This window comes from Manacus vitellinus, unplaced genomic scaffold (genome assembly GCF_001715985.3).
Source record: "Manacus vitellinus isolate BGI_N305 unplaced genomic scaffold, ASM171598v3 scaffold_9_pilon, whole genome shotgun sequence".
Classification (NCBI taxonomy): Eukaryota; Metazoa; Chordata; class Aves; order Passeriformes; family Pipridae; genus Manacus; species Manacus vitellinus.
The window spans coordinates 15,187,524-15,214,694 of NW_021940917.1; the positions used below are offsets into that span (position 1 = coordinate 15,187,524).

The 27,171-nt window shown below is 43.6% G+C and overlaps 1 protein-coding gene across 2 annotated transcripts in view; it reads left to right on the forward strand.

Moving 5' to 3' along the window:
• Window positions 1-210: 210 nt before the first annotated feature.
• LOC103757651 (neuronal acetylcholine receptor subunit alpha-7-like) overlaps window positions 211-27,171 on the forward strand; it is a 58,365-nt gene continuing 31,404 nt past the window's right edge. The window contains exons 1-2 of one of the 2 annotated variants that reach the window (XM_018085901.2): window positions 211-446; window positions 19,473-19,612. In XM_018085901.2, coding sequence (XP_017941390.1) covers window positions 320-446; window positions 19,473-19,612 — 267 coding nt within the window. In that variant the 5' untranslated portion in view covers window positions 211-319. Of the gene's footprint in view, window positions 447-2,276; window positions 2,810-19,472; window positions 19,613-27,171 lie in introns of those variants that run through there. The other variant, XM_008923811.2, reaches the window with a different exon arrangement.

Below are 27,171 nucleotides of genomic sequence, written 5' to 3' on the forward strand. Positions count from 1 at the left end.
TGTCCAGGCTCTGCCTAGGTTTAGGCAGCCAAGGTGATACTCAGGAGATGCTCTCCTGACAGCAGAGGTGATCTGTAAGGAGAAAACTCACCCTAGGGAGCTGTGAGGGTTTCCTTCATGAGAGACTTGGGTATTCCTTCCATCCCTCCCAAGGCCAGACAACAATTGTGGCCTCACTTTTCTAGCATGACATTCACTGCTGCAGCATCACTGAGAGGGAGTGAAGAAGCTCAATATCCCCAGCTGCCCCCAGCCCACTGCAGCACGTGGAGAGCAAGGCCACAGAGCCGGACAACTGCTTCCCACCTGCTGGGACAGCATGGAGGAGGCCAGCTCCACACCGCCAGGCCTCCACTGCTTCTGCTCAGCGTGCACCCTGCAGTGGACTGAGAGCAAACATGAGTGTCCTTTCTGGAAGAGGAGGGTGACCTCCATCCTATGCAGGGGTATGACAACTTTTTGGAGCATGTCATTCCACCCCGTGGGGCACCACTGGATGTGTTCCACCTGAGAGCAGGAGCTCCTGGAAACCCAGCTGCCCCCAGTCTCCATAGCCCTGCAATAGCCCTGCCATCAGCCTTGGGGCCACTGCCCTGGAGTCCAGTGAGTGTCTCCCACAAGCACATTTGGGTGTCCCTCTTCTGTGTTTACATAGCTATCCTCCATTTCCTGCTGTTGTGGCTGCATCAGGAGCTGGGGCAGCTCTCTGAGGATGCCAGGAAGCAGCAGCAGAGCAGCAACTCGTCCCACGCAGCCTGCATTACTCTGGCCTGGATGAGGGGGCTCTGTTCCAGCTGCTGCAGGACACACACACACACAAGGAGCTTTGCCCAGCAACTCCGTGACACCATCACACATGGGCTCGGGGGGAGGCCCAACATCGAGTGGTCCTTTGGGGGGACAGCCTTTCATCTGGGGGGTGGGAGGACAGCTCCGCTACTGCCTCTAGCCCTTGTGCTTCCAAAGGGTGTCTCCCAAGGCCAGCCCTTCCTGGGGCTCCCAGCAGTCCCCATTCTGCCCCTCCCTCTTCCCCTCCATCTGCGTGGAGCAAAAAGGGGAGGCTGCGCCTGGGCCCTCCACATGGAGCTGAGGCAGTGGATGCTCACCTGGGAGGCCTCAGCCAGCCCTGAAAAGGAGGGCCAGCAGCACTGAGGACCCATCCCAGGCCCCCAGGAAGCCACCCCACCATCGGAGGGTGTATCAGGAGCCAGCTAAACCTGTGCCAGGCTGCAGCTGAGGCCCACACCAGCCCCTTGTGGTCCTAGGCCCCAGGTCTATTTAGCATTTAATAAAGGAAAAGGAGAGCATGAAAACTGCAGAAAACCTCTCAGTATCACTAACAATGCCAGTAGAGTTGCTCTGCCCAGCTGTGCTGCTTTTCTACCCTTTTTCTGGTGCTTTGGCTACCATTTCCTGGCTTGTGCCCTGGGCATTATGGCCCCTTGGATCACTTTTGGGAGAGAGGGGGGGCATCGATGCAGACCCTAGCCAGAAGAGGTGGGATGTTGATGCTGGCAGATCCTTTCACAAGATAACAAGATTTGCATTTCTGCCACTGATCCCAGGGCAGATGTTTCCAGCCAGAGGTCTCCAGGGCCAGCCAGTGCCCCAGCACTCGTCCCTCCAGACTTCTCCTCCAGACTTCTCCTCCTCAGCACACCCTGTGCCTCACATCCCAGGGTCCTTCTCTCCTATCAGCCTGCACTGCCCAGTGCAGCCTTGCTACAGCAGCACCCAATCCCTCCTTCTGCCTGGAATCAGGACTTGGTGCTGCTCCCTGAAGCCCAAGGTTGTACCCTGCCGAGGCAGGAACCTCAGAAGTTCAACAAGGGAAGTGCAAATCCTGCCCCTTTGCAGGGAAAGAGAAGTAGGTGAGTGTGCAGAGCACTCAAAGTAGTAAAGAAAGGCCCAAATGATTAATATCATTTATTCGAGACTTTGTCTTTCCTTGCTTTTTCTTGGCTAGTGAATAAAATTGTGGGGATTGAGGAGGAAGGGGATCCAGGTTATGTGGGAATTCCTACAGTGGGGAGCCAGCAGCAGTGGGCAGCTGAGGAAGAGGTCACTCAGAGCAGTTCCCTGCATCTGATGGAAGTGATTGCAGGAAGAGCTGTATCAAAAAGGACAGGAGACTGGCTGTTTTCATCTTTCCAATCTTTCGCATGATGGAATCTCCCCAGCCACCTCTGCTGGGAGAAAGGGCAGGTGTGTGGCAGAGGATCCATGCCACAGGTGCTTGCTGCCAGTTGCCCTGGCAGCTGGGAGAGAGTAGAGAGGGACACAAACTCATTTCTCTGGGAAACAGCTCTAGAGGCACTCGAGTGCAAGCACTGGAAGCACTGCAGACGTGCTGTCTCGAGTTAGGTACAATCTGTGGGGATGTGAAAAGCATCTCCGAGGCAGCACACTCCCCCTTTTCGCAGTACACACACAGCTGTGTGCAGGGATCAATAGCATTTGCTCCTGACCAAGGAAAGAGCCCGTGTGTCTGTCAGTGTGAGTCCAAAGGAATGTAACCTTTTTGTTTGGATTTGGTGACCAAGCACTCAGCTGATCTGGCTCCTGGGGACTGGAGAAGCACATGAGCAAATGCACTTCTCTCCCCTGGTGGGAAGCTGGTTTGATGCCTTATTACCGTAATTGCCAAATCCGTCAGTCATTGCAGGCTGTCTTCAAGACCTCATCCTCCTTTACCCTCTGCTCAGGAAGAATAGCCAGCCTATTTTGACAATGCTCGCAGAAAAGTGCTTGGGATTTGTTTATTCTGCACTATGTCTCTGGTCATCCTTGTTCCTCTCTTTCTTTAAAGGTAAGCTCATCTCTCTGGTTGTGCAGTGTTTTACTTCTTTTTGTTGTGGTTTGTTTTGTTTGCTGTTATTGTTTTTATTTTTTTTTCCTAAATGCTAGTCACATCCTACCTCAACTCTTATTTTCAGAAGAATTTATATCTGCTTGTATTTTGAACTTTGTTAGAGTTCTGTGCTGGTCTAACTGAGTTTTGTAATCAGTTTGGGTAAGTTTGTGGACCTTACAGTGCTGGGCACATTTTTTAAGAAGGAGAAGGTGTGGGATTTTGCTTGGGTTTTTTTTGTTTGTTTTTTTTTTTTTTTTTTTTTTTTTTTTTTTTTTTGTTTTTTTTGTTTGTTTTTTTTTTTTTTTTTTTTTTTTTTTATTTGTTTGTTTGTGTTTTTTTAAATTAAAAGTGAGTAATTTTAACTTTCAGAAATTGATTGAAATGTTTCAAAAGAAATATATTCACGCTTTCTTAAAAAATTTAACATATCCATGTCTTTTTTGAGAATAGGAAATTGTAACTTCACACTGGGCAGGATGACTGTAATAGCCCTGTAGGTGTGAGAGTGAAATGGTGTTCTACAAAGAAAAATGACCAGAAGAAAATTTTTAAGTGTTTACTTTCTGTGCATCATTTTGAAAGACTTATATCTCTATAAGTACATAGATTTAGTATTTTGGTTTGTTTTTATTAGACACACTCTTAGTATGTTTAGTAAGAAACCTTCCACACAGTGATGGATATAAGTTGGAAACATCTAACACAAATAATAATGGGTTTCTGTAGTCTTCTGACCAAGCTGTCTTTTGAAGTTTCATCATGGTACAAACAAAAATAAGAACTGTGTGATTATTCCAAGATCTGGAGGATTACAAGGCTAGCAATAACATGTTTTTATGTGATAAAGTTGAAATAACCACAGTCCTGAAAGATGTTCGGTATTCTACACAAAATGTGCTTTTGTTGTTCCCTTACAGCTGAAACATACAAGTCTGCAGCAACTGTAAGTCCTAAGACTGAGTATTCCAGGTGTGAAGGACCATGTCATGTTTCTCACAATTTATGCACAAAGCAGGATTGTCTTTTTAAAGCAGAGATAGTGGTCCACCTATTTCAGAAGTGCAGGGGCACAGGAAACTTACATATATGTGATGTTGCACTGGACTATTCGTGTCACAGAGATAATTCCTCATTAGTTCAACCTGCAAAACATCTGTGCATTTCATTATTACAGATCCACATTTCAGCTGCCTAATGTAGCAATGGTATTGCAGAAAAATGTTGCCCCACCTTGCTGAATTAAGAACCTTGCTCTCCTTAAGACACTTCCGTGCTACTTGAGAAGCTGAACTAACAGGGAGGTGATGGCAGCTAGCTATAATCGAGAAGTTGTGTATCATGTAAATACTGCCTTGAGTAATCACTAATTCATTAGGGGGATGCTTAGTTTCTCTGAGCAGCACATGAAGGCAAACTGCTGTTATAAATAATACAGAGGATTTTTTGTTAGATGCTTTTGCCAACAGTTTACAAGTATGCAATTTTACAGACAACTGCTAAAGCAGATAAAATGAATTTCTGATTAAGCTGGTCTGTATTTGACCTCTTCTTTGTGGATTTTTTTTTTAATTAAAAAAAAAGAGGAAGAAAAAGAAAAAAAAAGAAAAGGAAGGACCTGGGAATTGGGTGGTTGGGGCAGAAGAGAGAAAAGTCAAGATGATCTTAGCATGTTATCAGTAGCAGAGCATTTTAACACTAACTCCAAATGAACTCCTGCAGGATTTCCTAGTGCACTGACATGGAAGTCACAGCAAATACATCATAACTAACATCACTCTCACGTAGTGCTGGGTTGTTTCAAGAGAGTTCATAATAATTCATCAGCTGCTGAAAACTCCTGTAGGGCTGTTCATCAGGAAATCTGTGACAAGAAGTAGGTAAATACCAAACCAAAACAGCATATGAAGAACTCAATAATTTTTTTCCAATTCTTTCTGCAACTTTCTGCTTCAACCTGACTTCAACTTGCTACACTGCAGGTAGTCACATCATTCATGTTAGGTCGTTGCAGCCCTCCTTCCTGAAGAGCTAGTGGTGCTTTCTTTGGACATGGGCTATATGAAAAACCAGGAAACAGGTTCTCAGCCTCCCTAGATCCCAGATGATATCTCTTAGAGCCAGACATCTCTTTTAGGCCAGGGGGAATCCTTGAAGGAGCGCACAGAGGGTAGAAGGACCTCGTGCATCCTAGCAGCTACATAACAACCTTGGATGGAGTGGCTTAAAAACCCTGAGGAAGATTGGAAGGGAGGGATCAGACCCATTCCTACTCCTTTCTCTGAACATAGTGCACTCTGAGAGCCAGGGTGCAGACAACCCTGCAAGGAAGTTCTCCGAGAACATGTCGCAGTGACCACAAGGGCACCTTGGCTCTTTGAGGAGTGCTACCTTCAGATCTGGGCACAGGCACCTGCTGGGTTTGAATACCTAGGGAAGTTAAACATGCACTTTGCTACTCCAGACAACCCATGCATTCTAATTACTCTGCTTTTATATACTTTTTCTTTCTTATTTTTTTTAAGTGAGACCACTACAGTGCCCATATGCCACACGGAGCATAGTCAGACCTCTTAATTTCTTTGCTCTTTACAGCTTGGCATCAGGGTCTTACTCTGGCCATATGGCTTTGGAAAGGCCAACAAAGGCAAAGGCAAACTGAGGACAGAGTCCTTCCTCTGCAGTCTGGTGGGAATATAAGTGCTCAGCTGTATGGGACAAATCCACCACATCCAGGGTGCACTGCAAGTGAGCTAACCAGCTTAAAGACGTAAATGATAAAGTAACTCAGCCTGACTCCCAGCTGGTGCAAAGCAGCTTTTCTTTGGCTAACTCACAATACAGAGCTGAATTGCTATGCTACGCTCATTTCATGCTTTCTCACAGCTTTGCTGATTTAGATGAGCTCTAGTGATCACATCAGAACAGAACTGGTGATCTCTAAGAGCAAATCCTCACAAATGTCTTGGTTCACTTCCATGCAAGCAGGTGCCATTTCTGCAGCAACAGAAACATTGGCAAGAAAGCCTCAAAAGGCCAGATTCTGCTGCCAAGCTACAATCTCTCTAATGTGTAGCAGTTAGACTGACGAGATCTGTGCAGCAGGAAGAAGCAAGGGTGTTACTTAAATACCTATATAAGGAGTCTAAATTTCAGGCCTCAGCTGTGTGGGACTGATGGAACTGCGGTGATTTGTGTTATACAAACTGGTTGACTCCAAATAGCTACTGTTGAACAGCTGTGAGGATTCCTGTGCCTTCATAGAGTACAATATAATGCTGTTGATTATTTAGGTGGTTCACACACCAGGATCTGCTCACTCTGAATGCTGAGACCATGCTGAGGCCTCGCATGTGCGTGGGGTTAGACAGGATGGAATGCACTTGTCATGGCACAAGCATGTTTATAGGTGACACTGCTCTGTGATCAAGAGCACTAGTGCCATTGATATATATCAATACATTTAAGGGAGGCAGGCAGAGTCCTAGGCAAACCTGTATTTCCTGTGAATTACTGTGTGCTACAGTAGCTTGCTGCACATGCTTGCCTCTTGAGGTTGACTTTTCAGTTCAATGAACCAGACTTCACGTTCAGTCACTAATTTTCTCTGTGTGTTCCCTGGCACAGCTCTAAGGGTGATCTATATTGTTGTAGGAACAGCTGCAACTGTGGAGCTGGCCCAAGCTTCTGAGAAGTCGCCAGGCTCCAGGAAAGTTGGAGGTATTTCTATGCACATTTGCTGATAGTGATCTGGGCTAAATCTTGGGGTGTTAACTTCTCTCAAATCTCACTGGAAAAAGTGGGAAGGTCCAGAAAAAGCACCTGAGCCCTGATATCACCAGTACCTGCTATATAACAGTATATACACCTGTTATATACACCTATTGGTATACCACTCTGTATGTGGGGAGAGGTCTAGAAGCAGACGCAGTGCATGAGAAAATAGCACCCATCTGGTCTTTGGGATGACACCAGGTAGCACCTTGGGAATCTTCAGCCTTGCTCTAACTCAGAGGGCTTTCTGGTGGTCTCAGAGCCAGAGTTTCCATTCCAGGCACAGGATTCATGGCCTGAACACACTTTTTGCTCTCTCTGGTTTATTCTCCTAAGACATGTGGAGGAGAACATGAGCTAGTGATGGTGGTAGCATGTACAATTTCATTTGTGCGCTACAAGCAAGGAGGGAGATATAAAGTCTCTCCAGTTCTAGGGTGTGATTAAAGTAGATCAAAACCCATTGCGTCACTCTTGACGTGGTTGTTTGAGGATGCCTACTGCCTAGAGATCCTGCACAATCTAATAAATCTGACTGAGACAGGTAGAGACTGGCAGTCAGTATCACCCCCAAGGAATGAAAAAGGTAGACAGGAGTTTATTGCTGTTTTAGAACAACTCCTGAGAAAATACCACCTGAAGAAAGAGTTTTGCTTATTAAGTACTTTCCACATTGAGCAAAGCAGCTGGTAAGAAGGCTGAGACCATAACCAGACGATGTGTTTGGAATAAGAGTCTTTCCACTGGGGGCTTGCAATTATGTAGGCAAATTGCAGTGGAAAGAGAACCTCTAGTCAGGCTGAGTACTTATACATGTCAATAGCAAGGTGCAGGTGCCTCCATCCTGCCTTACTGTGAATTGGTTTTGCTCTGGAGTGCTGAAATAGATGTCTACAAACCTTATCACCATTCAGAAATGGATATTTTCAGCCCTCATTGCATTCCAGAATGTTGCAGAAGAAGCCACATTCCTCGTTTCTGTCCTTAGTGCAACATAGATTTCAGCAGAAAAATTACTTAGAAGAAAGAGGCAGGCTTTCATTTCACCCTGAGAACTCAAACAGCCTAAAGTCAGTTTGCAGATTGGGCTGGCAAGATTGCACACTGTGTTCCCTGAAGCTCAGCTGTGGTTATGTGGAAAAGCCTTTCTGGTCACTTAGTTCCACACCATGCCAAGAGAGAAAATTAAGTTGTAAATTGGAAAAGATGTGTCTGTGTCAGCTGAGTTGAGGGAGAGTCTTATCTATACAGATTCATGGTCTGGCAGAATAATTTGTCTGGAAGGGACCTCCAGAGGTAGCCCCCTCCAACCCTTCTTCTCAGAGCAGGGGTAGCTCTATTAGGTTACTATCTGGACAGTCAGTCTGGGAGCTGGTGTCTGCTATAGTTACTATTTGAGAGGAAAAAAAAGGCTCCCCTAATATGGTGCCAATGCCCCATCATGCAATTTTATCTTACCAGTGCTGTCCCCGTGCACCTTCCAGAAGACCCTGGCTTCTGGATCCTGGTGCCCTTTCTCATGGAAGCTGAAGGCAGCCAAGAGAACTCCGCCTTGCTTTCTCATCTCCAAGCTGACCAAAGGCATATCTCCTTGTCTCTTGTGACCATGCTGTGCTCCAGCACCCTGTTGTCTCAGTGGCCTCCACTCAACTCACTCCACAGGGTCAGTGTATGTCTTATGCTGCCCTGGGGAGGCTTTATGACACAGATCTAACTGTGTGTCATACAGTGGGTTTCACTGATGTTCAGCATGGGCTGGCTGTTGAGGAGGATGATGCTTAGTGTCCTCATCACCTCTGAGTCAGTAGGTTTGGGGAAATAACAAAAGTAGGAGGGCGTATAATGGTGCAGAAAGTACATTTCTTAGTTCTTAGCCATCTTGTGCTTTTTTTGAAGGGTCAAAAAAAGTGGCAGAGCAGGTCATGACAAATGATGGAGTGCTTTCCCTTTAATATTGTGTCATTTTAGAAAGCAACTGAGTCAGCAACTGAAATCCAGACTGAGCAGCTGTAGCAATGGGAAGAGGAAATCACAAATTAAGTAAAAAGTTGTTAGATAGTTTGCAATTGTCACTACTTCAAGTGGCAAATGGGAAGCAACTTAAAATTGGACTCATTCTTGTTCAGGCTTCACACACAATTCATAAAAGGCAACTGGGCAGCTCCAAGAGCTGTAAGCAAAAGATTTGCCTTTCTAATATAACCAAATAGCTTTCTAATACAACCAAACACCTATCTTGCAGCATACTCTCTGCAGTAGTGTTTTGTTCAAGATCTAAGCCTTCTAGTGTACTTTGCAAAGATATTAGGGTCACCAGTTTCCATTTACTTTATAATTCAAATTTATGGTATCAGTATCTCAGCCCAAGCAGTTCAGCACTCTTGACATCATCAGATCTACTTATGTGTTGCCTGATGATGTCAAAGAGAGGGCAGGAGGGTAGAGAAAGGATAGATCTAATGGAAACAGGTCTGTGGGTGAGGAGAGAACACATCCTTCTCCAGAGGAAGTCTCTGCCAAATGGGCAAATCACTTAGCCTTTGGATCAAAATGGTTCAGCAGGCTCAGGAAATCTGCACTGGGGAATAGAAGAGGGCAGCACAGACAGCGCATGGTCACTATCTGATTTTCAGGCTAGTTGTGGTCTCCCTCAGAACCAAGCCTCCTGCACCTGCAAACACTGCTACTGTATCACAAGATGACAGTCATGCTCCTTCTGGACTCACGGGGCACCAGCTTTGTTTTAACTTTTTTTGGTCTGCACTGACCTAATGCAGGAGCATTAGACTGAAGTTACCAAAGCATTAAGTCAACGAAGTAAAAGAAAGACAAAATCATGCTCCCCAGATCATCATTGTCTGGAAGTACCTCATTTTCACTGTAGTTAATTTCTGCTCTTAGTCAGGATAAGTGACTCAGTCAATGCAGGTTTGCCCGGCAGAGTGCAACAGGAAGAGACGAATGTTTCATGTCCCCACTGATCCCAACAAAACCAGGACCTGAGGCCTACACCTGAGGAAAAGACAACAGCATTTAGCATTCTAAAATCAGATCATGGCTAACGAACACTCAGCTGTCACTGAGATCCTATTACTTTTAGAGTCGGGGGAAAGAAAACAACAACAACAAAACATATGTAAACTTTATCATACAGACCATGCTAAGCCACTTTATATGCACATAAGCAAATCTGGGCTGAATCAGACAAAGCATAGCACTTAAAATTCCAAGTGTCCTATGTCAGATCTCCACAAACCTTGTTTGATTGCTCACAAGTCTAATTTGCTCAGAGCCAGTCATTTACTCATCAAGAGTATTAGAAGCAGCTTTTCTCTTAAACGTGAAATAAATTCAGACGTCCTGCCAAGAATTTTCATTCCCCTATTTACAGTTCCCTTTATCTTTGAAGGCCTCCACCACCAAAGCCTCAGACTTCCTTTCCTTTAAAAACATCTCTTGATAGGAGCCAATTCTGCTGCCAAAACCTCCAAACTATCACCAGCTGGTTGGCAGCACAACATCTTTCACATAGACAGGCAGAAAGTTTAGTCTGACCTAGTGAAAGCTTATTGATGCTGCTTAAAACAGGGCTAAGTCTTGTCTATGTGTGTCTTACTTAAGTTTTGCTTCCCAAGCGAGAAAATATTTCATATTTAGAAAAATGTGTCTCCTTATTTCCCAGTTCATGTACTAAGCACTGAACAATTTAGCAGCCATTCATGGTGCAGTCAAAATTTTCATCAGGCTAGCCCTCACCCCTTTCACAGGGCTCTAACACCATGTTTCATGTCATCCAGCTTTTGATTTTCTGCTATTGTAAAGACAAACTTGGAACTCCCTTTGCATTCTGAGATCCATGTTCACTTTGGGCGTTTGTGCTCTGCCTTTGCCTTGCGGCCAGTGAAGGACACGCTTTGTTCATGGGCAACAGCTGAGGCTTGAGTGATGAGGGGAAAAAAGGCAGGAAGAGACTTCTCTAGCCTTGTGTATTGCATTTACTGCTTTGCTGTGCAAGTGCAGGTGGCAGACTGGCAAGGCAAAAGTTCATTGTTTGGGAAACTAGCCGTCTCTGGGGTCATAACCAGCTGATGAGCACTGTAGAAGGAAAAAGGGAAAGAATCGCTGCAACATCTTTGAGCACACCGGGAGGTTCATTTTCACGATATTACTGTCTGTATAATGCCCACTCCAGCCTGTCTTCTGCATTGCCCAGAGAAGTTAAACAATATTACCACCATTAACATTACAGCACAGTGAGACAATGGTTCAGAGGCAAGATTCCCCCCTCACCTTCGAACTATAAAAAAAGAACAAGCTTTTTTCACCTGGTAAAGGCATGGCTTTGGCTAAGGAAAAGCTCTTGGAATCTTTGCACACTTCATGTCTTGAGGCAAAATGACTTCTCTCCCTCTTCCTGTGAAGTTAATGTATCTGAGTATATAAACTGGTGGGAACTGACCAGAAGGAGCCGATTGCTGCTTGGGGACGGGCTGGGAACTGATCAGTGGGTGGTGAGCAATTCTACTGTGCGTCACTTCTCTTTCTTGTGTTTTATTTCTCTCTCTTTTTGTTGTCTCCATTTTCATTATTATTATTAATATTTTTCATTATTGTTATTATTACAATCTTTTTCTAATTCTCCTCTCCATCCCACTGGGGAAAGGAAGGTTGTGAGCAAGCAGCTGCATGGTACTAAGTTGCAGTCTGAGGTTAAACCACAATGTCATTGCAGGCTCTATCACTGCTATTGTCTGCACTGCGTTTAGGCAAAAAGAACTCTTCCTACCTGTCGTCTTCTCAACATTAGTCAGACTTGCCTATCTGTTTCCACTGAAAACATCATTGCATCTGTCAGTTCACTTATGACTTTTCCAGATCTGAGCTCTGCACATGTGTAGAGTGGGTTTTTGATGGGGAGGTGCAGATTGACTCAACCCTTTCAGAGCCATCTGTGAATGCTTTACATATTGCCACAGCTGCCTCATTGATGGCAATGAGTTGATGGAGTTTGTAGTGCTTTCTCAAGATGCTCTGTGAGACAGTGGGAGCAGGGAGTCCAGAAGTCTGCTCCAGTAAACTGATGACCATATATCACTGATATCTCACTTTTGTCATATGGTTCTTTCATATGTCATAATTCCTTTGGCTTCCGCTACTACACCTCTCCACAAACACCAGGATAGCTGACAAGAGTCACCTTCAGACAGCATTCTGCAAGGCAAGTCCCTCTCTTCATCACTGCTCCAACTTCTTCCTCCTGTGTTCCCTCTTCATCTAGTGATGTAGTAATTACAGTTATATTGCACAGACTTAATGTAAACTACCATTACACTAAAACCACTCTTTTTTTACTTTTCTGGCTGTAGCCAGTTATGTTTCTAACCTGAGTAATGAGGCAGTTTAGATAACTATAATACATTGGAGAGGTATCCCACTGTTAATACCTTAATGTGTGTCTCTCCACCTTAGACACATATCTCAGCCTTTAAAACATCTACACCAAACCAGTAGGACCAAAAATATAATCCCATCTTTCGTTATATAGTGGCCTATATTCTCTTTTTAATATATTGTCATGTAGCTGGAGTCTTTGAGATGAAACCTTTCCTAGCACACCTTTTTAATACCCATCACTGCTGGGAGCTCTTTATCTGCTATGAAAGAACAGAAATGACCAGTTTCAGGAATATTAGGTCCTTTTTGCCTAGGAAATCATGTCATTTCTCACATTCCTCTGGGTATCTAATAAGTTTTGTGTTGAAGAGGCAGAAACAATCTGCATAGCGAGAAATAAAGATTAGAGTCAAAGATTACCCAGAAGGGAAGTAGATTAAAAAGAGGTTTTAAATGAAAGAGATATTCAAATACACAACACGCAAACACACACAGACACACACAGACACATACACACAGAGTGGAGGTAGCTGATGTGATTCCATTGTTTCTTGTGTGAGTAGTCTTCCCCGAAGGCGTGATGGCATGCATTTTAAATCAAAGGGCATTGAAAGGAATAATGCATTTGCAGCCACAGATAAAAGTAACAATGCTGCACATAAGAACAAAAGCAGATGGGATTCATCTGTGTCTCTGGGGATTAAATGACATGTGGCAGTGAGATGCTTTACATTCTCAAAAATCTGCAAAATATTCAAAATAAGGTGTTTTTTATAGCTACCAAATCATTAGAACATGCCACATTTTGTAAGTGCTGTTGCCTTTGCAATTCTTTATACCAAGGAAGTTGTCTATGAAATAACCTGCTTTTTTTCTGATACTACTTCTGTTACTTCCCCCATAATTCATAAGTGCATAAGGTTTCTGTTACTTCCCCCATAATTCATAAGTGCATAAGGTGTGTGTGCGTATGTCTTCCCATGATCATTCTATTTGGATCCTGAAAGCAATAGCTAAAAATCCCTGTAAAAGTACAGTGACAAACTAAAAAGAAAATAAATAATAGAAGATGAGCTGTGGCAGAGAAGTCTGAAGGTTGCTAGGAAAATAATCGGAAGTTCTAGGATTTAGATCTTTGATACCCATAAGTTTTAATGGATTTTTTCTCTGTAAGTATTCCAGTTATAACAGAATTGTATACAATCATTACCTAACAAAATATAACAATACCTCACAGTATAATGACACTGTTATTTTTTTAAAAAAAGGCCAGAACTTAACTCAATTTCTTTTAGGAAACTGTAAAACAAACAAATAAACCAAAACAAAGGGAAAGTTTCAAAGTAACAGTGCAGAGAGAAAAAACTTACATAGGTGCAGTGAAATACCACCAGAAGGTACAAGGGGAGTGAATAAATGCCACAGCCACAGTATTACTGCAGTTTAGACCTTTTATGAAGTATTGGGGGACAAAATATTTAAAAGTAACAATGTGATGGTGTCATGGCTTGAGAGGCTCAAAATCCAGTTCTCGAGTCCAAGGCCCCCTCCCACAACTCAGTGTGAGATGGGCTTTCCAGACACCACACAAGACTCAAAATGGGGGGAAAGGATTATATTACAATGACTGTACAAATAAATACACATACAATCTCTACTACCTCTACCATGATAAAGCAGTATTTGCAATGGATCAAATATCTTCTTCCTCCAAATAAAAGTCTAGGAGCGAAGAAGGAAGAGATCCTTTTCACTCTCAGAGCAGCAGTCTCTCCAGGGTAGCAGTCTATCTCTCTATCTCCAGCTGTAGCTGGATCACTTGTCATTACACACGAGGGAGATTTCCAAGCCCCTCTCGGCCCTTTGACTCCTGGCGAGGGTCTTTCTCTTCCATGGACTGTGTTCACCGGGACAAGGGTCACTTCACCACGTCATATCGCAAAGTGCAGGGGGCCTCGTGACGGTCCCCATCTTCAGGGGATTCAAATTCCCTTACAGAGCTTCTGTGCTCTGACCTCAGACTGCTAGCTTAGCCTGGCAGCAGCGGGGAGCAAAGCCCTCCTCTGCATTCCTTTGGCCATCCCGGTCCAGCTCTGGGATGCCTTGAGCTTCTCAGCTCCTCTCTGCAGTGCTGTAGCACTCCAAGACTCTTCTCAAGTAAGAGTCCATCCTCCTCCTCCTCTCTAGGAGGTCTCAGAGGAGTTTGGGGAGTTTGTTTCAGTTCTTACCCAAACTCTCTCTCTCTTCAGACAACTCTGTGTCTCTCTGATTAGCTGTGTGCTTGCTTTGCTGCTTCTTCAGTTCTTATCTCTTGGCTCTCTACCACTGTTCTCCGTACGCTGCTCCTGCTGCTGCTCACGGTGGAGAAAAACTCCCAGCTTCTCAGCTACAGATACTTAGCCCAGACTAGCACTGTTCCAAGTCCCTGTAGCCTCCCAGCTCTGCGCCCCTTTCTCGTGGCTTAGAACATGGCCACCTCTCCCACAACAACTACAACAACAACTCTCCTTTTCCAGTCTGGGTAATATGTTTATATTTTGCAGAAGTGCTCATTGGCTCAACCCCAAGGGTCACCACCCCCTGGGGGGTTACCATTTTGTAACATCAGGGGGAAAACATTTTTTCCCCCACCACAGATGGACAAGGAATATACTGTGATTGTAACTTACTACGTTCTGCAAAAGGATTGTATATATGAAAATTATTCTAGAACTGTTTTTGAGAAGGGAAGAAAAAAACAGAGACAATTTCTAATTCATAGACATGTTGGCATGCATATATATAAATATAAAATGATACAGGAAGAATATGATATTTCACCTGAAAACCACAGGTCCTTTAGGTGACAATAGTCTTGTATGAATAAAATAACAACTTATGTGTAAGGCTCAGGTCTCTGCCAAAAGAGATGAGCAACACCTAGGAAACAACTAGCAGCTGCCCCCCACAAAATAGTTGGAAGATTATGAAAAGAGTACCAGGGAACAGTATGAAACAGAGGTGGAATGGTTGATTAAGAGAGGTACCGTTGCTCAAAATCTAATGAAAATCCATGTTATTCCACCTGTCCTCTTGTTAATATTTCATTATTTATTCTTAACTGTGCACAGCAAGCCAGAATGTGTCCGGCACCAGGGATTCTCAGTCAGGGAGCTGACCACTTTTTGATCTGGCCTGGGGAACTGGAAGGGCTGGACTCTTGCCTCATAGCTCAGGGACCTTGGCATGCAAAGCAAAGAAGGAGCATCAACCAGCTAAGACCAGGCATGACAGCAGAGCTCCTAAGAAAGGAGAGAGCATCTGTGCTTCCTGGGGATGCCATATGGGTAATCTGGCCAGAACCTAGCTGCAGGTTCCCTTGCTGTACAATTCTAAGCAATTGTGTCCTGGAAAGAAGGATGAAATGCAACTATAGCATGTATTCCCAAAAGACTGGTAACAGTTTATAGGTCATGTCATTCAAACAGTGGGCTTCTTACATACTTCTTTGCACATGCAGAAGCACAAGAGGGAATTCAGAAAGGTGTTTAAAAGTTTAATGTGCTCCATGAATAACTGTTTCCCATAGAGCTCTTCACAGAACCGTCAGGGACTTGGTTGGCTTGTGCCTCCCAGTTGTCTGCAAACTCCAGGAGCAGTTTAGGGAGCCATTTCAGGTTATTTAGAGAACAAATCTTGAGACACAATCCAGCCCTTTGTCTAGTAATTCCATGTCTTGTTTGTACTGATGAGCCCAGCACTGGGCCCAGCACTCCAGGTGTTTCTCCCTGGTGCTGAGTAGAGAGAAAGGATCACCTCTCTTTACTTGCTTGTGTGGATTTTCCTGTTGCAATTCAGGATGCTGATGACCTTTGCTACAAGGGTGCATTGCTGGCTTATGGTCAACTTGGTATCTATAAGGTTCCTCAGGGCTTTTCTGCTAACCTGCTCGGTAGCCACTGAGCCCCCAGCCTATTCTGGTACCTGGGGTTACTCCTCCTCAGGTGCAGGAGTTTACACTTTATTTCATTGATATTCGTGAGGTTCCTGTCAACCATTTCTTCAGTTTTTTAAGATCCTTCTGAGTGGCAGCAAAACAATGTGCTGCATCAGCCACTCCTTCCAGCTTCGTGCTCTCTGAAAACTAGCTGAGGGTGTACTCTGTCCCCTTATTTGTAACGATGTTAAATAGCATAGGCCCCAATATCCACCCCTGGAGTACTCTACCACTGGCTGGCCTTCAGCTGAACTTTGTACTACTGCCTGCAACCCTCTAACCCTGACAGTTCAGCCACTTTTCTGTCCTCCTCACTGCTCACTCATTGAGCCTGTAAGGCACAGACAAACATCTATGAGGATTTTTCAGAGACAGTGTCAAAAGTCCTGCTAAACTTGAGGTAAACATCATACACTGCTTTTCCCTCATGTTTTAATGAGATTCTATGTTTTCCTACTGCTTCAAAGGTATTTCAGAAACAGGGGGACACTGTCTGAGGCAGTGGGACATAAAGGCTCTCTGTTGCTCAAAGATCCCTTATCTAGAAAGCATCATGCCCTTTGCCAGTTACTTTTACTTCCCAGTAGCACACATAGGCAAGTAAGTCTGGCATTGGTTTTGGGAGACTATCTTGGCAACCTTGAACATTGGCATCCATCTTCTAGCCTTAAAACAGTGCCATTGCTTATGGTTAAATTTCTGTGACTAAGGGGTAGTCAGTGGTAAAGCTTATTCTACCACTATTCCTGAGAGATTCAGACTTCCCCATCACCAGCAAACACTCCATTTAGCACACAGAGATGTTGTGTCACAATGCATTAGCACAAGCATTATAGGGGAAAAAAAGCAGAAATCTCTCTGGAGTATGAAACACTAAGTATTTGAAGATCGCAGTTTAAAGAAAAAGTCTATGAACATACAAGTCAGAATAGACCTCCACCTCGGTTCCTTCTCCAGAGCAGCTGTAGCACAGAGATGGCAGTTATTACACAAGCCAGGTCTTTGTGGTACCAACAGCTGCTATGGCTATTTGCCAGGACACCCCAAGGCTCCATTGCTTCTGAATCTATGTCATTTTGTAAGCAAAACCATACAGCACACTATTATGTGGTCACCAATGCCAATTCAGCAGGCTTAGGATAGATCAGCTAAGACAATGTTAACAATGCTGCATACAAGAGATTTAGAAGTATTAGGATCACATTACAGAGGGGAGAGTTGAAGAAAGGATGGAAAACCAGATTCAGTTCTGGGCTACTTTGCCTCACCAAGTATAACAGGAAAAGGGGTGACTGAAGCACACAGTGCAAAGACAGCTTTCCAAAGCATACAGCAAAGGGTTATGCACAGATTTCTCCAAGTCAGACCTCCCTTGGGAGGCTGCTTCAATGCACCATGACAGCGACAGTATCAGGGCACTCTAGCAGCCCAGTTGAGTCCAGAGACTGGTGAAGGGTATTTTTCCCTTGTAAAAGCTGAGACAGCCAGTTTAAAAGGAAGGTTAAAGGCACATATTATGTAAGTACTGAAGACGAGAGCAATAGTTCAGGAAGACATTTCTTCCCTAAAGCACAGGAACATGGGTGGGTATGTGAGTGAAAAGACATCAAATTTGCTCCAAACACAGAACCTCTTTTCCAAGAACCATGTGCAGAGATTTTCATGGGTTTCCTTTCCACAGACAGCTCTTATAGTGGAGTCCAGGCCTGCTGAGGAAAGTATTAAGGCCATAACAGAGTAATTAAGTCACTATTTAAGTAAGGAGGGAAGCTTACTTTAGGTGCTGAAGGAGAGATACTGTGCCCAGAGCTTGTCTTTGCCATTGGTGAAAACATAGCATACAATACTGATGTGCCAGCAAGGGCTCTTGAGACAGTGTTTACAGTATCTGCTCCTCTGGATGCCCATGATCATGTAGTAAATGACAAAAGAGGAGAGAGGGCTCAGGAAGTTGATGTGTTGGTGTATCTTACCAAAGTAAACAAAAATCCTCTTCTTCCTTCTTTACTGAGCATTGCCACAAGGCTTCCTTGAGTATCAGGAAAACTGAAGAGAACACAAGTGAAACAGACTTATGAAGTGTTTTTAAATTGAATTTATTACTAGCTTTAAAAGACATGGGTGCTGTGTTGGAGGGCAGCTTGTTTCAGTCTTGCAAGGTTTGGTGAGCACAGTAAGAGTCTGGGAAAGGCAGAACTGGTTGTTATGGGGTTTTTGCGTCATCAAGAAGATAATCATCATAACCTCTGTTAGAGAAGTTATGTTCTCAATGTGCAGAGCTTTGCTCAAGAGTTAAAAAAAGTCACACACAGAGACCGGGAGCTGCAGTGGATAAAAAATGCTTCAGTCCAAAGTAATAATGATTTAGAATGCAGATTCTCTGCCAGAGATTGAATCTGTATAGTTCAGGGAAGAAGCATTCATGCTGACAGGACTGGTTTGACTGCAGGGAACCTGCAGTCCATGACCCTCATTCTGCTATGTGCAGCTCTTAGGTAGAGCTCAGGCTGCTACTAGCCGTAGCACCAACACCTACACAGTTCTGGGGGAACCAGGGTCCTGAGCAGCATGTTGCAGCAAACCGCTTTCCTTCCTAAGGGAAGACATCCAAACCTTCACCATCTACGTCCTGGTCATGCAGGCTAGATGGGTGCTCTCCACATCCACTCTGGAACAAGAGTTCCAGCTGGGGAACAAGAGCATCTTGGAATTAAAGTATAGACTGCAATTCTGCTAGTCTTTAACATGCTCAGGTGTTTGTATGACAGCTTCTGTGTTGAGTCTGTTCCCGGTGGAAACTGAGTTAAGCGTGTAGTACCAGAAATTCAGTGTCACTGTACACAGCCATCAAATACTCTAGCCTTCATACCCCCACCTCCTTAGATGTTAACAAAGTGTGCTGCCATCAGAAGGAAAATAGCCAAGGGAAAGACTGGTTTCCAAAGCCTGGAAAGACTGCTACACAGAACTGAAAGGGGTTTGAAGGAGGGTTGTTACTGTCTCTTGAGCATCAAAAAAGGCCTGATACATCAGCTCCAAGAAATAAGAACACCTGTTACACCTGCTGGGTAAATGCACAGTATGTCTAAGTAATATCAGTGCTGGCTTATACTGGCTTCTTATTTCTCTAGGAAAAAAGAACAAGCAAATAAAAGCAAAATATTATCTAGTGGTTTTGGAGCCACAATTTTACTGACCACCAGCAGGAGGGATTCCAAGGAAAGGAGACATTCACTCACTGCCCCAAATTTTGTTCAGTAGTTTCTGAATGTTAGTGACAAGTTAGAGTGTTAGTAGTTAATTTTTTTAAGAGTTCATCATTCACATGTGCAGCAAAGCATACGTCACATCCATGTGCAGAATTCAGGGCGTATTTTTAGGAACTGCTTTCAAATTGCAAGGCTATTAAGAGAGGTTTTTCAACAAAACAGAAAAACCATTGTGACAGTGTGACCAACCTTCTTTGTTTTCCTCTAGTCTCTCAGCAGGGTGAAGGCCAGAGACGCTTGTACAGAGAGCTGCTGAGGAACTACAATCGCCTGGAACGACCGGTAGTGAACGACTCCCAGCCCCTGGTAGTTGAGCTCCAGCTTTCTTTGCTGCAGATAATTGACGTGGTAAGTTACCTGCTGTCCTCTTCTCTTTGGCACCCATTCAGCATAACAAATCTGATCTCTCATCTAGGAGACATGCTTTTCCTCTTAATCAGGCTATCAGAGATGAAAGCAGTCTGTCTAGGGCTAAGCATCCTCCTTACAGGAGAACATGCTTTGACACTTTGGAGGAGTGAATATCCTCCTAAAAGCACAGCCATCTCTGACACAACATGAGCTGCAAGGAGATTAATTATGTATTTTTTTCACATTTGTTTTAAACAGAAAAAAGAATTCAATCAATTAGAAGCCATGTGTTACTACAAATTATTAATGATACATTCTTCTCAGAGCTATGTGGTTTGTGATAACTCAAGACCATGTGCAGCATTCAAAGCTACCATCACTGCACTTACACTTTTTCATTAGAAATTATAATGGCATTGGCCTTTTCTCCCATCATATTTTTACCATGCACTGCAGTTGAAAGAGTCTGCCTGAGATGAGCTTAGAAATACATAAAAGCAAAACCTGGAGGCACAGACCTCTAATTGTCTTGACTGCAACATGCTTTTATAGAATTGGAGATTTGACCCATGGAAAATTTTAACACAATAATCCAAATCCTTTTTTTCATCATGAGGAGGATTCTCTATGATAAACCATGATATATATATAGACAGGATTTCTTTCATCTACATGGTAAAAACAAGCCAGGAGAAAAATTTGACCACCTTCCCCCCGTCAACACAGCAAACAGGTAAACACACATGTACACCTTTCTTCATCCTACCTTTTCCATAAACCATATTATGGGCTGGTTTCTGATACACTGTCACTGTCATGCAGGGAATGACAGAGAGAGAGAGAGAGGTGGAAACATTTGTGCAGTTGCAAAGTAATTTGACAGAGACCTCAAATGCTCAAAGCTTTTAAATCTCTCACAATCTTTCTGAAAATATGTAGTATTTGTAGTAGTAGGTGCTCTCCCTGTAGAGGTAAGTAGGATCCTGAAAGTGTGATCCCTCAGCTCATGCCATACAAGTGGCATGTCCAGTCAGTTGTGATGCTCCTGCAAGCAGGCAGCAGCCACTCAGACAGGCTAAGCAGCTTTCTGTTTTGAAATGTTACCAACTTCATTGAACTGGAAGGAGATCAATATTCTCAAAGTCCTCTACACGAATGAAAGAGCAGAGATTTCCTGCAGCTAATTTCAAATAAATTTCAGGAAGCAATTCTGGGTTTAGCTGAGGTGTCTCAGCTCCAAAGATCTTGCTTCAGCCCTTCTTTTTCTGATGGTATTTTCTTTCAGCATTTTGAAGGTTGGGGGTGATAAAGGGGACTCTCTAGCCTTATGGCTGTGACTGTACATATTCAAAGTCAGTCAGTCATGAGGAGTTATATAAAACCATTTTTCATTTGGGTTTCATTTTTACATATGAATGTGAAATTCAGGAAATTGGCATTTTTAAAGTACTTTATCTACATTATATCAATTTCCATTACAAAAAATTTAGTTCCAGTCTTCTCTTTTGATTGTCCACGATAGAAAAGTAGTATTCTAAATGTTCATTCCTATCAGAAAAAAAGCTTTTCTTCCTTAGATCTCTGCACACAGTACAGAAGCTAGATGTTAATCAGTTCAGAGAATTAATGGCCTGTTCTAGGCTCATGGTCTTGCAAACTGCACTCATGATGTTTTAAAAAACATCCAGAGTCACCTGAAGTATTAATCTTGGATGATGTAAAAAGGTTCTTGTCTCCTCTGTGAAGACACAGAAAATCACTTGGCAGTGGAGTCCCTGTAGTAAAAAGGTGCCATCAACAAATGCCTAGACCAGCCAGCCTGAAAATGCACAAAATACTGATCCCATGGGTTCCTACATCAGGAATCAATGCAGGAATATGCCAGCAACAAGCATTGTACTTGTGAGCCTCCATTGCTGGCTGGACAGATTGCAGCATGTGTGTGCCCCAGCTGCTAAGGTAAATGTCTGTTCTAAAGGAGACTCGTTATAGCCACAGTGATGTAAAGAGCAGCAGGCAAGCTACAGAGGAGAGGTAATCTCTATTAGCTGTGACGCCATAAAGCAAACCAAGTGGAAAACTCACTGTTCGCTCAGATGGTGGGGAGGGGGTGAGTAAACTCTGTCTCCTCAGCTGCCCTGCCTGGCACCAGACAAAGCAGCTGGTGCACAGTTCTTCACTCGGGGGAACAGGAATAGGACACAGGAATGGGATAAACAGCATCACAGCCTTGGCAAAGGTGTATGCACTAACAAAGTGAAAAGCTGCACTTTCTGAGGACTTGTGTGTCTCTTAAAACAGTAGGGTGTTAGGCAAGGTCCCAGGCTGAGTGCACTTCATACACCATGGTCACTGGGGAGCAAACAAGCACTCCACAGTCAGGGGAGTGTGGTGTGCCAAGAAATACTACAGTATTGTTAGACTCACTGAGGTGCTTTGCAAGTAGTCACTGCTATGGGCATGAGACTGTGGACCCTGTTCTGGTTTTCCTGCAGGAGAAAACAATATAGAGAAGACAAAAAAAGTCTCCTGTTTTATTTTTGCATGAAAATAAGAAAGAGTCTGCCACTGATACTCAGAGAAACTCAGGCCTTACAGATGCCAAGACCTGGCATCACGTCTAATACACTTTGATCTAGGACAGGTTCCATGACATACCTCTATAAGTCTGTTTCCTACACATACTGTATTACAATGTAATGAATCCTAAATTCATTTTCTGCAGCCAGCCTGCTGAGAACAACATTGGTGACAATATAATTTCACTTTGCTACACAGAGAGTAAAGACTGCTTGGAGGTTTTGACTGCTTGTCACTGAGGTTTTCCAAACAGTAGTGACAAGTGACTATTTAAAATCTCACCTCTTCTTCTTACATCCATTCAAAGAAAATTTCAAAGCATGACTACTTTGGATTAGGTTTTCTGCTTCTACCTGTGTGTATTTGCCTACACAGGATATCTGTGGTTTTTAGCAATCAAAGCCAGGCATCACACTCAAAGCTGTGAAGAACATGTTCTCTGCTTGTCACAGCTGTGGTAGACAAATGCAAATGAAGTACTGTACAGTTCGGATTTTCCCCAAAATTACATGAATTCACAGCTACAGCCACCACAGGCCTCTTACACCCAGGAAACAGATGAGCAGAATGAGGGACAGTTGCAGCCCCTGTTTAGCAGCAGTGTTCAGTGCTGTTTGTCTTGTCCTCTATGTGTGAGGACAACTTCATGCTGAGCTATCTCCTCTGTATGCAGTTTCTGAGGGTCACTCTTGCCAGGAGCCTGCCCTCCAGTCACTCCCTGTGCATCAGAAGGGCATTTGGCTGGTGATCTCTCCCACAGAGAGATGGCACTGCCAACCCCTGCCAGCCCAAGCATGGGTAGACACCCAAGAGTACTTGGAACAAGAATTCTCTTCGTCTAAGAGCCCAGCCAGTTGGTCAGGCTAGAGCAATTAAGAAATGAGGCATGACATTTTCCACAGCAGAGGAAATGCAAGCATTTTCCTTTGGCACCATGTGAAAGGAACCTGCTAAGTAGAAACCATTTGTCATCATGAATGATGGTTTTCATTGCTCCTGTTGGCATTTGCAGGAGACCTTATCTGAAGGGGTGTGTACATGTTGCAGCACTGTTGAGTTACTTAAAACAAACAAACAAACAAAAAACTAGTGCTCTGCTCCCTGCATATGGTGAAGTTCTGCAGTATTTTTCTCTTCCATGTTCACCCTTCCAGCTGCCAGTGACCCAGAAAATCAACTCAGCAGATTACAGGTTGCCCAAGTACATAATGCCAAGTGATTGTTCAGGTGCTTTTCTGGAAATTTCCTCCTGTTTCAGAGGCCATAATGACTAGAAAAAGGGGCTGCGAGTGACCAATGGGAAGCCATAAAAATACAAAAAATCACCAGCCATACATGAGTCATTTCACACTTTCAGAAGAAAAAAAACCAAAAACATCTTTTACTGTATTTTGGGCTGAAAACCCAAAACGAATGCTCTATCTGGAAATATTTATTATGGACTGTTCTGATTCAACTGAATAGTGTGTAAAATGATTGTACATCCTAGGGACTGCAGGTTCCTCTCAAACCTGATCACATGCTTGCAAACAATCTCACTTTTAAACTTCAGATATTGTTGCTATGGTGTGTCAAAGCTCCTGACATGTTTGCAAAGCAGGAAGATAGGTCAACGGAAGAGTTTAGTAAGATAACAAGGAACAAATATTCAATTTGGGTTTTGTTTCTGAAAACTGTGTCTGTGCCTTGCTGTGCAGGGAAAGCAAGAGAAAAAATCCTCACATACATTCCCTGAGCACTCAGATGCATTCACTACAGCTATAAGCAGCATACTAGGTTAGCAGCATACTTGTTTTTGTCTTCTCTACCAGGGACTTATCAAAATGTTGGATTCAAACTTAAGCTTGCACTAGTTTCCCTTAAATCAGAGACTGCAGCCCTGAAGGAACTGGGAGTTTTTTGGTTTGGGTTGGTTTGCTTTTTGATTTTTTTTTTGAGGAAATATTTGGTAAGAGAACAGCATTTAGTGTAAGCTGCTCTTGACATTGGAGATGCCCTCACCAGGCTGCTCAGTTCCCGGGTGATCTGCTCCTCAAATAATAGGATGGTCAAATTCAGTCCACAGGAGATGTTGTGCAATGACCTCTTTGCTGGAGAATTCTTTATTTGAGTGAGAGATGCCAAAGCTGAAGGCTACCTGTCAGTATACTGTACCATAAAGTAAAGGTGAGAAGGCAGGAGCAAGGCAATGCCTAGCCCTGTATACCTCCTGTTTGACACAGCCCTGATACAGTTGGCTTTTTCACAAAATCTCTGTCAGATCTGAATGACTTTTAACATTGATCTGAATCAACTTTTAACAGTTGATTTCCTTACTCTTGAATGATTTTGTTTCATAAGCTTCCCAGGCTATGCAATTCTGCAGGTGAATTGAAAGGCCAGAAAGTTCAAGGGTTTATTTCCTAGCTCTAATTCACCTCTTTCTTCTTAAACTGACCTTAGAGCAGCTAGGTCATCCCTTCTACCTTTCATTCCAGCACAAAATGTACAAAAATCTATGCTGAGTGTTATGCAGCAAACCCGGATCAACAGACAAGTGGTTTGAGGAAACGAATAAAAACATGCAGTGCACATAAGCACCTGTTCATATGTTATTCCCAATATAGTATCAGAATTCAGTAGATTAAACCATAAGCCTTATAGTACATCCCCTACAAATCTTTTACAGACAGATAACTTCAACAACGTAAGCTTGACCGCTCAACTGACTCTTTCAGCCCTTCTAGATTAAAGTATCTTTTTTTTCTCTCTTAATAATGCCTTTGCATTTATTTGGGAGCTTCCTGTACAGCCTTTGTGAGCCATGTTTACTCTGTTTCTCCTTAAAAGACGTATCTTTCTGGGAGGTTTCTTTTCTCTCTCATCTTGCAAGGGCCAATTCAATGAGACCAGAGCAGCGTGACCGATGTTCAACTCTGCGAAGAAAAAGTAAATACGTTGCCCTCTTCATTAGAATGGGAGGATCTTGAAAAGTGAGGAATTCAGGGCTGATTGAGCCACGTATTATTATTTTGGCTGTCTTCTACGTGCCAGGCATTATCAAAATATCAGTCTCACTAAACCAGTTAAACATGTAACGTGTGAATTTGCTAACACAATGAAGTAAAGCGCCACGGGTATTACGGCTTCCTGTCCGATACTACTCGCACATGCTTGCATGAAACCTTATGATGGAGCCTTAATTACCTGAATTTTACTGGCAGCTATTTTTAATTTGGCTTCTGCCCCACTCGGCACAAAGAGTGGAGGCAGCTCACTTAGTGAGCAGCAATTCCAAAGTTTGTTTTCTTTCAGCGTGGTTCCCTAAGCCGTATTTAGTGGCAGTGGCACCAACAAAAGAATGGCTGATTTCCTTCTGAGCTTTTCTATGGTGGTCATCCTGCTTGGGCATTTAGCAATAATTAAACAATTTTCTCTCTGCCTGGTGAAAAGTCTGCACTCTGTAAATGGAGGAATATGAATCTTGAGCCCATGGGTATCCTTAATCTTGGGTTACTAATTTGAGGCATCAAGGACTTGCAATAAAGCAGTTAAGCCAAAGCTGTTGAAGTGGCCTTGAACCTAGTATTTCTCAGGTTCTCTGTATTGTCTGAGAGTAAGTCCTAAGAGACACTGACTTTGACTCATCAGCAAAAACCTTTCCCCCCTTTTCTATCCCTGATCGCAAGCTTTAAGAGCTCATTTGAGTTTTGGAACACTCCTACATCCCCTTATTTCTTGCTGTGACAGCAGCATGCAAATATAGGAAGAAAAACCAAAGGCAGTCTTGCAAATAGCCTGAGCATGAGTCTCTGTTAAGCACTCAGGGTTGGCCTGTTTGAGACCTTTCTCAATAATCCTCCCACTCTTTTCCTTATGATCTCAAATGCTGAAAAAAAACAATGAATAATTAATAGCTTGAAATGATGATTTGTGTCTAGTCCTGTTTATTGAAACACCTGCCAACTGTGCACAAAACCCATGGAGGGCTATTTCAGGGTAAGGTATCTACCCTGGAGAATATAAAAACCACCTACATGTTATGTGTGGATGATTAGGGATTTTAATGCAGGACTGACTGCTTTTGGATGGTGACATAACATCCTTTCCCCCAGGAACTAAGCATGTATGTCAGTTTATCCAAGCAGTCAGAGAGCAGCACTGTGCTGGAAAGCCATGTGAGAAGGCTGGAAAGCCTTCTGACCCAGATTCTGGGGTTTCCATGAGACGCATCTTTGAAACAGTGGGACAAAACGGCTCTCCCTAGGATCCTATAGAAGTGTGGGGACACAGAGTCTCTGCAATTTGCAAGCGTTTGTGGAAACAGTCTCAAGACCAGCGCTGGAGTCTACATTCTGTCACAGTTCACTGGAGTCCTGATCTTCAGGCACTAGTGCAAAAGCTACAGCTTGCAAAAGCTGCAACTTATGAGAGCAAAATTAGTTTCCTAAGGCAAGTACCTAGAGCCCCAGGCAATAGTTAGAAGTCATGCCACATGTGCAGGGCAAGAACAACTCTGCCTTTTCCACCACAATGGCAGTGTAAATTGGAAAGTGTGGGGGGAAAAGGCAAGTAAGGCCTACAGATCATGTAGGCTTGGGAGACTCTCAGTCACCAGTTATGTGAGTGAGTGGGAGGGCTGCCTACTCTGACACCGTGACTGGCAGCAGAAACTGGCCTTTTTTCCCTTATTTCTTCCTCCCACTCTCACCTTTGAGGAAATCACAGATTCAGTACTTGCTGCAGTAGCTTTTGCATCCAGGCCTTCACATTTAACATCCATGTTAAAGCAACTGTTTGGTCTCTGACATAACAGAGCTTGGGGAGACAAGCTTTTCACGAGGAATACCTTTTTGAGGACTTTGTTGGCCATACATTATGCAGCCTGAGAAATACAGCTGGCATCCCTGCACTTGCAGGCTGTTGTGGCACAGTCCCTCTGACTGCTGTGCTCCTCCCAGTACAAGGTTCTCTTAAACTCTCCACTCTCATGGCAA